The 17,804-nt window shown below is 52.3% G+C and overlaps 1 protein-coding gene across 1 annotated transcript in view; it reads left to right on the forward strand.

The window, feature by feature from the left end:
• The window catches only part of ZFYVE1 (zinc finger FYVE-type containing 1), a 67,969-nt gene extending 53,661 nt beyond the window's left edge, over nucleotides 1-14,308 (forward strand). The window contains exons 5-11 of the mRNA XM_056133796.1: nucleotides 5,696-5,804; nucleotides 6,483-6,580; nucleotides 6,671-6,788; nucleotides 9,033-9,203; nucleotides 10,083-10,263; nucleotides 11,264-11,377; nucleotides 12,584-14,308. Coding sequence (XP_055989771.1) covers nucleotides 5,696-5,804; nucleotides 6,483-6,580; nucleotides 6,671-6,788; nucleotides 9,033-9,203; nucleotides 10,083-10,263; nucleotides 11,264-11,377; nucleotides 12,584-12,816 — 1,024 coding nt within the window. The 3' untranslated portion in view covers nucleotides 12,817-14,308. The remainder of the gene's footprint in view (nucleotides 1-5,695; nucleotides 5,805-6,482; nucleotides 6,581-6,670; nucleotides 6,789-9,032; nucleotides 9,204-10,082; nucleotides 10,264-11,263; nucleotides 11,378-12,583) is intronic.
• The last annotated feature ends 3,496 nt before the right edge of the window (nucleotides 14,309-17,804 follow it).

Below are 17,804 nucleotides of genomic sequence, written 5' to 3' on the forward strand. Positions count from 1 at the left end.
GATTGGAAGATGCGAGGTCATGGGAGTCCCCTACATATTCTGGTCTGGTCTAGAGGTGAATTAGATGGGTTTGTGGTTTGGGTACTTACTTGTTTTGTTTTGGCCGTGCCCGGGGATCAAGCTCCAGGGCCTCCCACTTGCATGGGTGGGGGTGCTGCCTTACTCAGCTTTTTCCCTGGCCTGGTTTGGGTACTTAGATTTTTTGTTTGTTTGTATGATTGGTTTTGGGCCTTGATTGATTTTTTGCACCCAGTGGTACTTAAGGCTTACTCCTGGCTCTGTTCTCAGGGGTCACTCCTGAAGAGGGTCAGGGAACCATAGGATTTTTTGTTTGTTTGTTTTGTTTTGGGACCACGCCTGGTGGTGCTCAGGGTATGTGGTAGTAGGGATTGAAACCCAGGTTGGCTGCATGCCAGGCAAGCACCCTAGCCACTGTACTGTTGCTTCATCCCATGTAGAGAGTGTGTGTGTGTGTGTGTGTGTGTGTGTGTGTGTCCGTCCGTCCGTCCTCTACCATCACATTCCCCTGCATTTGAGCATTCCAGCTGAGCAGAGCAGTGTGCTAGCTATTGATTCTGATTGACTTTTCTTTTCCCCATGGCAAAGGCAAATGCATGTAGCACCTTAGAGTTATTATGAAAGCTTTCAGCCTGGTTCAAACCTGGACCTCGCCTCCCAGAATTCTCACTTAAGGAATCTCAGAGCGGTGGAACATTAATGTTTCGGTGGCGCCCTCTGATGATTGCAGTATGAGGCTTGCATGGGAAGCATTGAGTCAGGGCAGTGCTTCTCAGGGTTCCATCTGAGCGCCTCCTCTGTGGGAGCACGTCTGAGAGTCTTCCCTTGTGTCCTGTGCTGCTGTTCTGGGGACCACACTGTCACTGGGCCAAGAGAACAGTGACGCTCAGTTACAGCACGCCCACAGCAAAACCCTGAGATGCGATGCCACAGACCGGGCCTTGTCCCCCAGTCTATTGTTTTTTTTTTTAATTAAAATTTTTTTAATTTAATAAAAAAATACTTCTTTATAATATTTTGTTTTGTTTTTTTGCTTTTTGGGTCACACCCAGCAATACTCAGGCGTTACTTCAGGCTCTGCACTCACGAATTACTCCTGGCGGTGCTGGGGGACCATATGGGATGCCAGGGATTGAACCTGGATTGGCCACGTGTAAGGCAGATGCCCTACCCCCTGTACTATTGCTCCGGCCCCCAAATATTTCTTTTTTAATAAAAAATATTTGTTTTATTTTGGGGTGATATTCAGGGTTTACTGCTGGCTCTGTACTCAGGAGTTACTCCTGGCAGTCTCGGGAGACCATCGTGGGTTGCAGGGGATTGAACCCGGATTGGCTGCATGCAAGGCAAACGCCTTTGCTTACTATTACTATTGCTCTGGCCCCCTGATTTAAAATTTTTTAATCAAAACACCATGGTTTATGAAGTTTTTCATAGTGGAGTTGTTTCAGACACAATGTTTTAACCCCAGTCCCACCACTGATGTCCCCAGGTTCCTCCCACCACTCAGCCTCCCCCGTTGGCAAGCATATAGCAGGTTTATTTCATATTACTTGCTTCAGTAAAAGTTTAAGGGATGGAAAATGAAATTATCAGAAAATGAATCAATAAAAGTCAATTTGTGATGACTGATTGCTATGTTTTTAACCTTTGTTAATCTAGTATAGGGCAGCCCTATGCAGCGTTAGTGAGTGCCATACCCAATGGTGGGCAGTTTGCGATGTCCTTTAGAGAAGCTCTTTTAATGCTTCTTGCAGAACTGGTTTCAGGACTCTGAACTCCCTGTGCTGCTGCCTTTCCATGAAGCTCTAGCTCTGTGCTGTTCCTTCAAATCTGAATGACAATCTAGCTAGATAGAGTGTTCTTGATGAGGTGTTCATTTTGTTGAGATTTGTGCTATATGCTTCCATATTCTTCTGGCTCATAGAAACTCTTGAAAGATCTGCTGTACATCCTATGAGATCTTCTTTATATGGAAGTTCCTTTTTTGATCTTGGGTTTTTCAGTATCTTTGGATTTTGTCATTTTGAATATAATACATCTTGAAGGTTTCCTAGTTCAGTCTATTTTAGCTGGAACCCTTGGGGTCTCTTGAACCTGGCACCTTTATTTCTCAACTATGGGAAATTCTTTTTAGTTTTTGGGGCACACCTGGCAATGCTCTGAGGTTACTACTGGCTCTGCGCTCAGGATGTTTGGGGGACCAAATGGGATGCTGGGGATTGATCCTGGGTCAACTGCATGCAAGGCAAAAAAATATCCTACCCGCAGCACCATTTCTTTGTCCCCCTGGGGGAAATTCTTTTCGATGATTTCTAAAGAAACATTGTTTCTTTATCAGATTTATCTTCCTGTTCTTCAAGGAAGACTCCAGTGAGTCTTCTATTATTGCTCTGAGGTCATAGTTCTTGAGTGTGCTGTTCATTTCTCTTTCAGACTATTTTTCACCTTCTGCTTTGTCCTAGCTGTTTCTTCTCATCTTGAAGCTCTTTGATCTTTAGCCTCTGCTGCTGTTATTCTGCTATTTAGAGCTTCTAATGAGGTGGCTTTTTTTTTTTTTTAACATCACCTACCATGCTCTTTATTTCTGTGATTTCTGACTAGTAGGGTGTTTTTGTTTTTTGATTTTGGACTTTTGGGTCACACACAGCTTTTGGGTGATGCTCGGGGGTTACTCCTGGCTCTGCAGTTAGGAATAATTTCTGGTGGTGCTCGGGAGACCATATGGGAATGCTAGGAATCGAACCCTGGTCGAGCGTGTGCAAGGCAAATGCCCTACCTGCTGTACTATTGCTCTGGTTCCTTGTAGTAGGGATTTTTTTTCTTTCTTTTTCCATTTTGGCTCTTACTCTATCTTGTGCTTTGCTGACTGCCTGTGCCATTGTTTCTTTGAGCTCATTGAACATGCTCAACGCAGTGTCACCAAAGACATTATCTGAGGATTTACTGAGCTAGATTGTGTTGTTCAGGCCTTCAGAGGTATTGTTTTCGCTCATTGAGCTTAAGGAACGCCTGTGTGTTTTCCCCATCGGTTTTCTAGTTTCCTTGCTGGGCTGCTGGTCATGAGTCTTTGTAGTTAGGCTCCTTGGGAGATGCTGAGGGATTAGGCTCAAGGATGCTTTTTCTTCTCTGCCTTTTCTCACAGAAAGACAGGAAGCATAACCTGGGGATGGAAACCCGTTCAGCCATGTGCAAGGCAAACACCCTACCTGCTGTACTCTCTTTCTGGCCCCAGGGAGCAGTGTGGTGTTGAGTAGATCTGGGCAGTCGCCAGGAAGGAGCTGGAGTGGCAGAACAGCAAGCAGAAGCCCAGGCAGAAACTGTGGTGTGGGCCCTTAACAGGGCTCAGGTTGGGCGTGGAGGCTGCTGGAACCTAGCCAGAAAGGGTGAGTCTTCGACTCCTCTTCCCAGTGGGCCCAGTGAGGTCAGCCCAGGGCAGCCTCGCCCAGTGATGGAGAAGCAGCTGCACGTCAGCGCCCCCCGCTGTTTCTGATGGAATAAGTCACTTGTGGGGTCCGAGAATTGCACTCCTGATAAGTTCCTTGTGATGCTGCTGCTGGTTGGGGACCCCACTTTGGGGATAACTGGGTTATATGAGCTGTGGATGGTAATTAAATCACAATCTGGGGACTGTCTGATGGATCCAGGAAATGTGAATATTGCATGTCAAGGTCAGGTTGCGTCTCCATGAACTGCAGGTCCTACTCTTACCCTCCACCCCACTTCAGCATCAACTCCCTTTTGCTCAGTGCGGACCACAGCTGCCTTCCCTCCCTCCCTCCCTCCCTCCTTTTTTCCTTACTTCCCTCCTTCCTTCCTTGCCTCCTCTTTCCTCTCCCTTCTCTTCAGCTTCTTTCCTTCCTTCCCTTTCTCCCTCCCTCCCTCTCTCCCTTCTCTCCCTTCCATCTTCCTTCTTTCCTTACCTCTGTCCCTCCTTTTCTCCTTCCCTCCCTTCTTCCCTCCCTCTCTCCTTCCCTCCCTTCTTCTCTCCCTTCCATTCTCCTTCCTTCCTTCCCTTCCTCCCTCCTTTCCTCCTTCCTTCCTTCCCTTCCTCCCCTTCCTCCTCCTCTCCTTCCCTCCCTCCCTTCTTTCCCTTCCATCCTCCTTCTTTCCTTACTTCTGTCCCTCCTTTTCTCTCTCCTTCCCTCCCTTCTTCTCACCCTTCCCTCCTTCCTTCCTTCCCTCCTTCCTTCCCTCCTTCCTTCCCTCCCTCCCTCCTTTCCCCCTTCCCTTCCCTTCCCTTCCCTTCCCTTTCCTTCCCTTCCCTCCCTTCCCCTCCCCTCTCTTCCCCTCCCCTCCCCTCCCTCCCTTTTTCCCTCCCTCCCTTCCTTTGATTTTGGCCCACAGCTGGCTGGCCTTACTCCTAGCTCTGCACTTAGGGCTCGCTCCTGGCAGAGCTCAGACGGACCATATGGGATGGCGGGGATTGAACCAGGACAGATTTGTACAAGGCAGAAAAACTTTACCCACGGTACTATGGTCCTCACCGTTGCCATTCTAGAAGAGACCTCAGTGGCCTCTATTTTGAGTGGCCTCTTTGCTGAAACCCACAGGCCACCTGCTGGTGATGAGCCATCCTGGCTCTGAAACTGTAAAAAACAACTCTGTCCCTGGATTCTCCTGCTTCTGGACTGTGAGAACAAAGGGTTCTTTTGATAGCATTCCTTTGGAAAAGGGAGCTGGGATTAGTCACAGCAGTGTGACTTCCCTTCCCCATTGTCTGTAGCTTGGGGCTTAGACTCTGTGGGATCTTCACTGTTCCATTCTCAGGACACCTCATCAGGATTTCCAGAACATTCCCTTTAATCGTTCCTTTGTTCCAAAGTCCTGACCACTGCTTTCTCATTGTCAGAATAGCAGAGCTGGCTCTTTGCTTGGAGGGTTTTCTCGCTCAGCATCAGCCTTCCATTAAGTCCAAGTCCAATGCCATGTTTGGAGGAGGTTGTTTCTGTCTGGCCTCTTAGCGGCCTGCTCTAGTCAACTTACCGCTTTATGGGTTTGGGATATTTTGAGTTTCCTGATAATTACATCTTTTATTTTTCTTTGCTTTTTGGGTCACACCTGGCGATGCACAGGGGTTACTCTGGCTCATGCACTCAGGAATTACTCCTGGCGGTGCTCGGGGGACCATATGGGATGCTGGGAATTGAATCCAGGTAGACTGCGTACAAGGCAAACGCCCTCCCCCCTGTGCTCCAGCCCCTGATAGTTTCATCTTGAGGTGTGTCAAGACCTAGTGTCCTGCTCCAACTGTCCTTCCTTCTGAGAGACCAGGTTTTTTGTTTTTTTTTTTTGCTTTTTGGGTCACACCAGCGATGTTCAGGGGTTACTCCTGGCTCTGCATTCAGGAATTACGCCTGGCAGTACTCAGGGAACCATATGGGATGCTGGGAATCGAACCCGGGTTGGCCGCGAGCAAGGCAAACTTCCTACCCGCTGTGCTATTGCTCCAGTCCCGAGACCAGGTAGTTTTTTTTTCCTAGAAGAGTCGTCCTTCCCCTGTGGCCACAGTTGCTCCACGTTGGTCCATACGAGTGTGAGAGGGCTGTGAGTGTTGGAGGTGAATCACCCTCTGTATGCTTGGCATTGGGGTCTGGTTTCGTCCCTGTGCCTGGCCCAGTGTACAGGCCCCTGGCTCCTTGGCCTGCCTCATTGTTGCCTCTCGGATTCCCCCCAGGGCTGGATGTAAGAACAGCATGAATCATGGGAAGGAAGGTGTACCGCATGAAGCCAAGAGCCGCTGCAGTTACTCCCATCAGTACGACAACCGAGTTTTCACCTGCAAGGTGAGTTCCCAGAGCTGCTTCCTCCCTGCCCCAGTCCTTGGCTGGCTGGTCACACTCTCCTTTGGGAAAGGCTGGCTTGGGCTGCCCTCTGCTGCTTCCCGTGTATTTGGTTTTTACATAGACTCTCTGCGGGGCGTGCGAGTGTGTGTGTGTGTGTGTGTGTGTGTGTGTGTGTGTGTGTGTGTGTGTGTGTGTATGGGGGGGGGGTCTTCCCTTTATTCCAGAGTCCTGATCCCTGCGTTGTCAGAATGCCCCGTGCTAGTCAAAACAGCTCACATGTTATTTGTTTCTGGGATTCCTTGATTTCTTTTCTGAAGCTCAGTTTCTCCTTCTGGTGACCTTCTATGAAAGGGTCACGTACATGGGCTGCATTTATTCTTCCTAATGTCACATCTGTTTCCAGGGATTTCGTTTTGATTGCTCTCTCTGGTCTGATGGGACTCATTGTCGCTCAGTTTCTCATTATGGCTCCAGGTCCCTGTTGAATACACATTCAAATCATGATCATTCAGGCCCCCTGACTTCTTAGAGAAGTGAGCTTTCTTCTGAGATGCTCAGTTTGGGGTCTGTAATTCCGCCGCTGATATGCCTGCCTATGCCTGCCGTGGGGGGTGGAGGTTGGGGGTGTGAAGAGGTAGCGGGGGAGGTGCACAGAGAACGGTGTGTTCCCCGTTTCAGGCCTGCTATGAGCGAGGCAAGGAAGTCAGCGTCGTGCCCAAGACCTCCGCTTCCACTGACTCCCCCTGGATGGGTCTCGCCAAATACGCCTGGTCAGGGTGAGTTGCCGTGACTTGCTCCATGGGGTGTGGGTGCATCTGTCTCCCAGGCTCTGGCTGGATCACAGTGTCTTTGTGCCTTCCTTGCAGGTATGTGATCGAATGTCCTAACTGCGGGGTGGTCTATCGTAGCCGGCAGTACTGGTTTGGGAACCAAGATCCTGTGGATACAGTTGTGCGGACGGAGATTGTGCATGTGTGGCCTGGAGTAAGGACCGTTGTCTTCTTCTCTTTCTTGTATCAGTTATTTATGGTTTAGAAATAGACTTGATTAGAATTAGGGTCAGTGAATGCATTTCAGTCTACTGGTGGTTTAGGAAAGCAAGATCCGGAGAGTCTTTCTTAGATGCTTGATTTTATTTTCCGTTCTGGAATCAGTTTTAGAAATAGGGAGTGGAGAGGTGGGATAGGGTTTAAACTTGTTTTGCGTGTGGCCACCCACCGTTCAATCCCCAGCACCAAGTGGTCCACACGTCATAGAGCTGGGATTATACTGCCCTAGTACACCTCTGGGTGAGTTGGGCAGTATAGTCTTCTTCCTCCCCAATAAGAGGTAGGAGTAAAATTTTAAATTAAAAATTAATTTATAGGTCAATCTATAATGCTACTATCAGTAAACAAAACTTCATTTTTCTAATACTACTTTTCTACATATGTTTTCTGAAAAAACTTTTGGGGAGTTTTTGGGCCACACACAGCAGTGCTCAGGCTTACTCCTGGCTCTGTGCTCAGAGATCACTCCTGACGGTGCTCAGGCAGCCTTATGTGGTGCTGGAGATTGAATCCTGGTTGGCCACCTATAAGGCAAGTCCTCCACCTGCTGTAGTATTGCTCTGGTCCCTCTATACACATGTTTCATAGAATTTAATTACTTGCATGTCATTCATCTTTATTTTCTCTTTTCCTTTTTTATTTTTTAAATTTTCGTTTGATTTTTTTTTGGGGGGGGGGAGTCACTTTTTGGGCCATACCCAGTGGTGCTCAGGGCTTACTTTTGGCAGGGCTTGGGGGACCTTATGCAGTTCTGGGAATTGAATCTAGATTAGCTGCATGCAAGGCAAGCACCCTATCCACTGTACTATCTTTCCAGCTTCATTTGCTTCCTTTTTTTTTTTTCTTTTCTCAATATCACATTTCTTTTGTTTCTCTTTTCTTTTGTGTTTTGGACAAACCCAGTAGTTCTCAGTCCTGGGTTGACTCCTGACTGTGTTCAGGAATTACTTCTGGCCATGTTCTGGGTACCACATGTGCTGGCCATTGAGCTCAGGTCAGCTGCATGCAAAGCAGATACTTTACTCAAAGCACTCTCTCTCCAGTCCCATGATTCCACAGTTCTGTTTCCACAGTGCTTCTGCTTCCTATGACTGATTTGTGGTCACTGTATGATTTTCTGAGAATGCTGTTTTCTTCCCATTCCCTTCATTTTGGATCTTCATGCTGCTAATGACTTTGTTGCTATCAAAGAAAACTTCATCTAAGAAAACTGAAACCATAAAAAAAGCTGAATGCCGTATGCCTAGAATTGATAAATGTGAAAATGAAAAATGATTTTATTTCAAAAATGAAAAAAAATAGTGATGAATAAGATGGTGAAACAAAATTGTTCTTAGGAGTTCACAGTGTAACAGGAAGTTAAATATATGAACAGATAATGCCGTATACACATGTGAAAATAGAATTCTTAGGGGGCTGGAGCAATAGCACAGCGTGTAGGGTGTTTACCTTGCACACAGCCGACCCGGGTTCGATTCCCAGTGTCCCATATTGTTCCTTGAGCACCGCCAGGAGTAATTTCTGAGTGCAGAGCCAGGAGTAACACCCTGAGCACCACTGGGTGTAACCCAAAAAGCAAAAAAAAAAAAGAAAAAAAAAGAAAAGAGAATAGAATTCTTAGAGAAATGCAAGTAATAGAGGATCTGGGGAAGGACTCCTCATCCAGTCTGGGGGCACTTCCTGGAAGAGGAGTCCTCTTTTCATATAATATATATATATTATGTCTTAGATGGTCTTTTTATTATTATATCTGGTTTGGGGACCATACCTGGCAGTGCTCAGGACTTACTCCTGGCTCTGCTCTCAGAGAGCACTCCTGGCAGGCTCAGAGGACCTTCTGGGGTACCGGGGATGACCCTGGGTGGGTCACATGCGAGATAAGCGCCCTGCCTGCTGTGCTCTCACTTTGGCTGTTTCCAGCACATGGTGCCTCTGGGCAGAGTCAGTCCTGTATCAAGTGGCTCTGTGCCACGTGTGTGGTCACCTGGAGGAGAATAAATAAGTGATGACTGGTGGGCTGTGATCCTGCCTAGAAGCCAGACGGTGCTTCTGTGCTGGAGGGGGTTTTGCGGTTCCGGGTTGGCCCCTGGTGAGCCTCCCACTCACCTGGGACCTGTCTGTCTCGTTCCTTTCACCACCTTTGCCCAGGGAGTGATGGGCACCTGTGTTTTTCTTTCAGACGGACGCCTTCCTGAAGGACAACAACAATGCTGCCCAGCGCCTCCTGGACGGGATGAACTTCATGGCTCAGTCAGTGTCTGAACTTAGCCTTGGGCCCACCAAGGCAGTGACGTCCTGGCTGACGGACCAGATCGCCCCCGCCTACTGGAGGCCCAACTCCCAGATCCTGGTACGGGGCAGTGGCGGGATGTCTCCGCCCCCAGGCATGGCCGCCCTACTTGTGCCCTTTGCCCCGTGCTAAGCTGGCTCTCTGAAGAGACACAGACCTTTGCTCCCCGTCCAGTTTAATTTTCCCAGGGCATTGCAAAGGGGTGGGATCCACTGAGGCAGCCGCTATGCCCTGAGCATAGTCATGTCCCTGTGTCACTCCACATGTGTTTTCTCTGTGTGGTAGATTTCAGTCTCCTTATGTGCACGGGTCGCGATGGGCACATGTCTGAGGCCAGAGATCGAGAATGTGAAAGAAAACGGGGGGCCTTCCAGGTGATTTAGGTCAGCTTGAGCTCAGAACGTCGATCCCCACTGTCAGAGAGCACCCAGCTTTGGCCCCTGCACACTTTATGATGAGCAATAAGCTCCTCACCTGCCTCCCAGAGGCTGCTTTTGAGAAGCAGCAATTAAAAAAAAAATGAATTCAGGGATGGAGTGATTGCACAGCGTGTAGGGTGTTTGCCTTGCACATGGCCGGCCTGGGTTCGATTCCCAGCATCCCATATGGTCCCCCGAGCACCGCCAGGAGTAATTCCTGCGTGCAGAGCCAGGAGTAACCCCTGTGCATCGCCAGGTGTGACCCAAAAAAAAAGATGAAGTCTCAGGTTAATAATGAATTCTCGGGATGCAAATGAGTTCTCAGGGTTCTTCTGGCTAGAATTAGCACGGCCCCTCTTGGGAGCCCTGTGCCTCGGCCCCATACGTAGATCGGAGGTGCCTTTCGGGGCACTTGGAAGTAAAGGGTTGCCTTCCTCTGCTGCCCGAGCCTGGTCTGGTGGACTTGGTCAGCTGAGCAGACACCAACAGTCCCTGCTTGTTTGTTTTGGCCTTGGAACAGAGCTGCAGCAAGTGTGCCACATCCTTCAAAGACAATGACACCAAGCATCACTGCCGGGCATGCGGGGAGGGCTTCTGTGATAGCTGCTCCTCCAAGACCCGGCCGGTGCCTGAGCGGGGCTGGGGCCCTGCGCCCGTGCGGGTGTGCGACAACTGCTACGAAGCCAGGAGCGTCCAGTTAGGTAACCCGGGGCCCGCCAGTCCCAGGGGTGGAGGGAGGCACATCTCTCCTTGGCCCTGGGGGCTGCCAGCCAGACTCCCTTATGTCCCAACCCCGGTGTCAGCCTGCCCTGTCATCTCCGAGGCTCTTCCATAGCAGAGACCCGACCCCTGAGATTCTAAGGCCCCCAGCAGGTGGGAAGTGTGCTCTTTTGATTAGACAGGGCTTAGAGCAAGTCTTGTTTTTCCCCCTGGAGAAGGTTCTAGGTCTGAAGCACCTAGCACCAGTTTTGGATTGTTGTATTTAAAAAACAAACAAACCAAAAACCAAAATAATAATAATAATAATAATAATAAAATAAAACAAAAACCAGTGTGAACAGGAACCAGGACGAGAGCTCAGTGGACTGAGTGTGTGCTATACGTACAGGCACAGCACAGCACACACTCAGCCCAGGTTCGATGCTCAGTTCTGCCTGTGGCCCCTCCAAGCACCACCAAAATGATCCCTAGAACTGTGCTAGGGGAAGTCTCTAAGCATTTCTGGGCATGACCCCCAAACAAAATAGCAGCATTTTCCCAAAGGGCCCCCTTCCAGAGTAGCAGTGGTCAGGCCTCTGGGTGCTTGGAAGCCTCCTGGGCTTCCCCTGGTGATGCTGGGAGGGAACATGCAGTGGTCAGGATCAGACTCCCTCAGCTGATCCGGGTTGGATCTCCAGTAGCTGAGCCCCGAGCCAGGAGTAAGCCCTGAGCACTGCCAGGTGTGGGCACCCCTCAAAAAATAATAAAGGAAAGTGTGGATGGAGATTGTAGTTTCCAGGGTTGGAAAGTAAAAACTAGCGGATGTCCCCCAGTTTTAGGCTGACCTGAGCTCACCACACCCCCCTGTGATCCTTCAGCTCAGCCCAGGGCCTCTGGGAGGGTGACCCACACGGGCTTTGTTGATGCCCCCGCAGAGTTTTCTGTTTTGACTGTTGCCCACTGGCTCCGAGGTGATGGCTTCTCCTCCATCCTTGTCCACAGATGTTACCGAGACACAGGCAGACGACGAGGGCGGGACCCTGATTGCAAGGAAAGTGGGTGAGGCTGTGCAGAACACCCTGGGCGCTGTGGTGACCGCCATCGACATACCACTAGGTGAGCCTGGCTGTGCTGCTCACCGGGACAGCGCGGGTGGGCTGAGGGGAAGGGCCACTGCTTTGGTCAGTGGCCGTGCCTGTGTCGAACGACTACCTCAGGGGCCTCGCGTGTCATCCCCGGAGCCGTTCCCTTCTGCCCTCTGCGGCCACAGGCAGGTTGTGAAGCCAGTGCCATTTTCTCCTGTCTGTCCACCGTGAGCCAGAGGGTCTTCCTCCTGCACTGGGCGTCATGGCCTGGAGCGAGGACCCGGTGTTCCGGGGGGCCAGTGTTGCTGCCCATGAGAGGCAGAGCCGCCACGTGGGCTGGGTTCAGTCACGGGCCACTGTTTCCAGGTGTCCTGAGAGTGTCCCCCAGGCCTCGTCCTGTGACTTCTCCAGTGGGCGCAAGAGCTGGAGTTAGTATCTGAAAGTCGCAGGGAGACTGGCCGTGCACAGCTGACCCGATTACGGCGCTCAGACAGCTGCTCATCTCTGGAAGTGAAGGATACGTGTGTCCAGGACGGGCAAAGGGAGGGCTTACTGGGATCAAGGCCCCGGGCAGATGTGGCTGGTTGTCTGGGAGAGACTGAAGCTGGCTGGGCAGGCGGTCACAGCACCTGTGGGGCTCAGAGATCTGCGTCAGGGCTCCCCAGACGAGCAGGTGATGTGCCTTTAGGCCCCAGGGAGGCGCGGCCGGATTTGCCCGAGCTTGAAGTTCAGGTTGCATCTGCCCTTGGGGACTGGGGGTGGCGGGACCATCTGGGCACGGGGCCTGCCAGCCGGGCTCTCCAGGCGCTGCCTGGCCCAGCTCTCCTGGGGGTGTGGGGCCTGGGCCAGTGTGTTGGACGCGTTCCTTCTTGTCCTCCTGCCCTCCTGTTGGAGGTTGGGTGGTGCAGAGAATAAGCCAAAGCCCTGGGGCTCTCGCATCCCTCACCTTCCTGCAGCTGCCTCCCCATCCCTACTCCATGGCACCAAACCGAGATGGTCTCACTCCAGCGTCTGGGCTTCCTTCTCGGGCCGGGCCCAGCAGTTCTCGGGGGCCGCTATCCTTGGGGCCGCCTCGAGAGCTCTGCAGACACACAGAGATCTGGGTCTGGGGGAGTGGGGTGATGGGCAGGCACGTCGCCAGGCTCCGCAGACTGCCCTGGGTGGGTAGCGTTGCCGTTGCCAGGACGGGGCCACAGAGGCCCGCTCACCTGCCCGCCGTGCCTCCCCTCTGCCTCAGGTCTGGTGAAGGATGCGGCCCGGCCCGCCTACTGGGTGCCCGACCACGAGATCCTGCACTGCCACAACTGCCGCAAGGAGTTCAGCGTCAAGCTCTCCAAGCACCACTGCCGGGCCTGCGGACAGGGTTTCTGTGACGAGTGCTCCCACGACCGCCGGGCCGTCCCCTCGCGAGGCTGGGACCATCCTGTCCGAGTCTGCTTTAACTGCAATAAAAAGCCCGGTGACCTTTAACCCCAGCTCCCTCTTGGAGTCCTTCACAGTTCCTTAGGTTCTCAGGGTTAGAAACAGAAATCTCATTGAGGTTCTTTAGGCCCCTCCACCCATCGTGTGTGTCCTCTCCACTCATCTTGGGGCCACTTTCCTCGGTGGGAGGGAGTGGGGGTGGGGGTGGGGAGGCAGGTGGCCAGCCAGGGGGAGCCTGGTGGCGGGCCCCAAGGCATACGGCCCTCCTGCCAAGGGGAAGGAACCTGAATCCGTTCCATTTATGTTTAACAATAAATAATGAACATACACAGCCACGTCCACCCATTCCTACCTGTGAAAGGAGCCTGGCATGGATTCCGCTGCTGCTGGCCGTGAGGATGGGCCAGGCTGTCCCCAGTGCAGGGACGAGAAGGTGGCAGTGGCAGTAGGTTTCCCCTCCCCCTTCGTCCCCCCCAAAAAACAGAGCCAGCTCCAAAGCCACCGCGGGGACAGTCCCCTTGGGCTGCTCCTTGGAAGCTTCTTGCCTTGCGTGGTCCTTCCTCCCCTCCCCCCATCCTGCCTCTGGCAGCCCGGGCCACTGAGCCTCCCAGGAATGGGGCCTCCGCGCAGCCTCTGGGCCAGGCGCTGAGGTGGGTCGAATCCTGACCCCCAGCCCAAGTCCGTGCGAGACCACCCAGCCTAGTGTGCAGGTCACCGGCGCGGGTGGAGGGCGGGTCGCGGGGGCCTACTGGCCCCGAGCCATGTGGGTGCAGGTTACAGGGTGTTCCTGGAGCCTGAAGCAGGGCCCAGAAGGCATCCGGGCCTGGCCAGTCCTTTCCTGCTTGCTGATGTTTGTCTTGCGTCCACCTGGCTTTCCCTCAAAGGCTGCTCCCCATCCCCCCACCCCCCACTCCCACTCCCGATTTGAAGCCCCCGCTTCTTGCCCACTGGGGCCCCCCCGGAGCCCACCATCTGCTTCTGAGTGTTGCACTAGGGTTTTTATTGCTTATTTGAAAGTGTCTTAATTCCTTGTTCCCAGACACACGCCCCCTGCAGCGGCTGAGGGGTGATCATGAGAAATCTTCCAGGGAAATAGAGCACAGAACGGACTGTTAGTTGTTTTTTAAAGTCTAGATGAATAATTCAACAGATCATTAAGAACAAATTCTCTCTCCTGTCCTCGCAAGAGAAGCCACATGAACTTTGTTTCACATCGAGAGCTTGGACACCCATGTCTGGCACGACTGGAAAAGAGACTGTGGTGCTGAGAGCCTGGCCTCCCGGGGCCCGCCTCCCCGGGGACCCCCCTCAGCACAGGAGTCAAGGCGACCTCGTTCTGGACTGAACTGGTGGGCGGGCAGGACTCCGGGGGGCCTTGGCGGTCATCCCTGGGCGTCCATGTGACGGAGCTCGGGGATGTGTCTGTCCTTCTCAGACCTGCTCCCTTCCTGCCCCCCTGTGGCCCCATGACTGAGGCCCCCCCCTAGAACCATGTATTATCAAATTCGCCATTATAAAGGAATCTTCCTGTGAACACAGAGGCTGCTGGCTCCTTCCTTTGGCTCCGTCGGGAAGTCCTACGCCCCCTCTACGGTAAATGGGACAGAAGCCGGTGGCTTTTGGGGCAGACGCCTCCTGGGAGGGCTATTTCTGGGGGGAGGGAGGTAAGAGCTTTATTGGTAAAGCTCTTTATTGTTTTAGTTGCTGGAGCGATAGTACAGCAGGTAGGGCATTTGCCTTGAATGCAGCTGACCCCAGTTCAATCTCTGGCATCCCATATGGTCCTCCGAGTACCTCCAGGACTGATTCCGGAGTGCAGAGCCAGGAGTAAGCTCTGAGCATTGCCAGGCTCCCCGAGGCTGCCTGAGAGCTTGCGCAGTTAGTGGGCATCAGGCAGCCTGCCCATCCAGGTGTCTGGTTCTTCATTCCCCAGAGCTTCCCATAGTGGGTGTGGGCCCAGAGTGTGGCTGGGGGGTCGGTTAGGGAACCAGGAAGGCTGGGCAGGTCCCAAGTGGGGAGCCCGTGTGCTCTGTTGTGAGTGCAGGCAGGAAGTTGCCCGGCCCATGTGTTGCAGCTTCTCTCCGGCAGAGGGCGGTCCCCAGCCCCAGAACCCTTGTGCTGTAGCAGAGATGAGGCTTCCTGGAGCTCCTGGGAGTGTCGGCCAGCAGACTCTTCCCTTCCTTCCCCTGCCCACCCACCTCCTGGGTGTCATCCATGGCTTCTCCTTGCGGACACTGACACAGACTTATGCCCACCCTCTTCCCTCTCCTCTTCTTCCTGCTCCTGTCCCTTTCGCCCTCCTCTCTCCTTTGAGGGTGACTAGGGCAGGAGGGCCCAGGCTGGGGAGAAGGGAAGGGTTTGGTCTGTGTATCTACTGTTTCCTGTGTATGGGGGCGTCTCTAAACACGTAGAAAGGATGCGAAAGTGTTTGCCTGGGCCCCCTTCCTTACACTGGTCAGACTAGCAGGTGTTGAGTCATAGGGGCTGGGGAACCACAGACCCCTCCTGTGTGAGGCCCTGGAGCCCATCACTGGTATACACACACACACACACATACACACAAGACCCACGCCTGACTCATACATCACACATAGTTGTTCTCAAGCGGGTCACACAATCAGCTTGCACCTAGATGCAGGTCATTCTGCAAATCAGGGCCTCCCAGTTCTCCCCACTAGGGTATCCCTGATCCCAATAGCTGAAAGGCGTGACTGATTGCCTCATTTTAGAGGTGTATGGTGTAAGGTCTTTGATTACTCTGGTTTAGGGGCCAGAGCAACAGTACAGTGGGGAGGTGTTTGCCTTGGATGCAGCCGACCTGGGTTTGCTCCCCGACATCCCGTATGGTTCCCCCAAGCACCGCCAGGAGTAATTCCTGAGTGCAGAGGCAAGAGTAACGAGCATCGCTGGGTGTGACCCCCCCCCCCCCAATAAAAACACAAAAAACAGACACTTGTGGGTAGAGGAGCTTGCTCCAGGACCTTTTCAACCGAGTAGCGGTGTTAGAAAACTAAGTGTTTTCTGTGGTGAGACCTGGCGGGATCCCACACATCCCTTGGGTTTCTCTCTACTGCTGACTTACTCGGGAACTGGAAGAGGAGTGTGCTGTTGGGGCGTTAGGAGCTGAAGGGGTGCCTGCTGCAAGTCTGGAAGGTGGCGGGCGGGGAGTGTTGCATCTAATCAGTGTCCTGGATTCAGACACCGGCAGGGCAGCCCTCAGCCCACCGCTGCCACCTTTCACCTGGCTCCTCTTCCATGTTCCTCCCCTGCACAGGTTGTAAATGGCAGAGGACAAGTCTTCCTTTTCTCTCACTACAAATGTCAGAAACTGGTGGAGTGATTAATTAAGCAGGCTGGATTAGCTTATAACAAAACAGCTAGGCTTCTGGTAAAAATGACATGGTAGGTGCCAGAGAGATGGTACAATAGGTAGGCAATTCCTCTGCATGTGGCTGGCCTGGGTTTGATTCCCAGCACCCCATATGGTCCTCCACGTACCACTAGGAATGAGCCCTGAGCATATCAAGACAGGAGTAAAGCCAAGAGCACCTTAATTTTGTAACAATATTTGTACTTTTAGTTTCAAACTAAAATGAGTGTCAAACATGAGGGTAAGGAAACTAAATGCACATGGTGGCCTATAATTTTCAATAACCTGTTAAGTTTTCGGAGTCTTTTTGCCACGACACAACGCAAGCCATCACAGCGCCCTAAGAAAGGTTTTATCAGCAAAATGCTCAACTTGTCAGTGGAGATGAACCACTTTCCATACAAGCTAGCTAGAGGTTTCCAACTGCTGGTCCGCAAAAAGACCCCCTGCAGGCTTATAAAGGTCTAAACCAATGGCCTAGCAGAGTGATGATTACTGGACCACAGTCATGCCCATCCTCAGAGGTGGTAGGGTTGGAAACCTGCCCTGCATCCTATTGGCGTCAGGATGTGTCTGCCGACCAGAGATTGCTGTTTATAGATAAAAAGGCTTTAGAAATGATCCCAAATACCACTTTTCTTCAGTATAAGGGAAATCTAAAATAATTCTTTGACCATTTTTCTGCCTATCGAGAAAACTCCTGGGGCCGGATCTATAGCACAGCGGGTAGGGTGTTTGCCTTGCACGTGGTTGACTTGGGTTCAATCCTTGGCATCCTATATGGTCCTAGGAGCACTGCTAGGAGTAATTCCCGAGTGCAGAGCCAGGAGTAACCCTTGAGCATCACTGGGTGTGACAAAAAAAAAAAAAACAAAACCTGTCCCTTGGCACAGCTGGGAGAACAGAGTCCAGAAGGCATGCGGGGCTGGCGCACACAGAAGTTTGGCTGGTTCTCATGAGGGGTCAGATGGTCTAAGAATGTGGGGAGGGATGCAGGTGGGGATTTGAGAATGACAGTAACAGACTCCCAAGAACAGCTCAAAACAGTGAGGACACTGCACTGTTACCCAGAGTTCTCAGCGGCAGATCTTGTCACCGTGAGCTTGTCTGCTGTGATCGCTAATGAGAGGGATCGTGATCCCAGCCTGGGTGGATGCTCGGGTCAGTGCACCCAGTGAGCTTGTTTGTGCTTTAGGCCGGATTCCCGTAGCTGTGGACACCTGCTCCCTTCGGCCATGTGTGCAGTTCAGGTGCCACGGTCGCACTTACAGGGACAGAATCTACAAGGTGCAATGCATGAGCATTTTGGCAACCAGCCAGGTGCTTATCCATCCAGTGGCGTGCCAGGAAAACTCTACCTGGTAATTAGACATGTCATGAGGAGCAGGAGTGGGGGCCAGTGACCCCCAAGTCACTTTACTCTTCCCCCGTCTCCTGCTGGCAGGTCCTGGGGCAGAACCCAGGGAGGGCAGAGGTCAGGGAGGGGAAAGGGCACGGGAGGGGGGATCTGCAGGGGCCTCTATGACCCACTCCAGCTGGCCTCAGTCTCCCTACTTCCTCCCCCTCCCCTGGCTGGTGGCTAGGGGCCCTGAGCAACAAGCTCTCAGGAGTCAGGTCAGGTGCCAGCACAGGCCACACCATGGTTCTTCCTGGTTTATTGTAGAGA

This window comes from Sorex fumeus, unplaced genomic scaffold (genome assembly GCF_029834395.1).
Source record: "Sorex fumeus unplaced genomic scaffold, SorFum_2.1 ptg000098l, whole genome shotgun sequence".
Taxonomy (NCBI): domain Eukaryota; kingdom Metazoa; phylum Chordata; class Mammalia; order Eulipotyphla; family Soricidae; genus Sorex; species Sorex fumeus.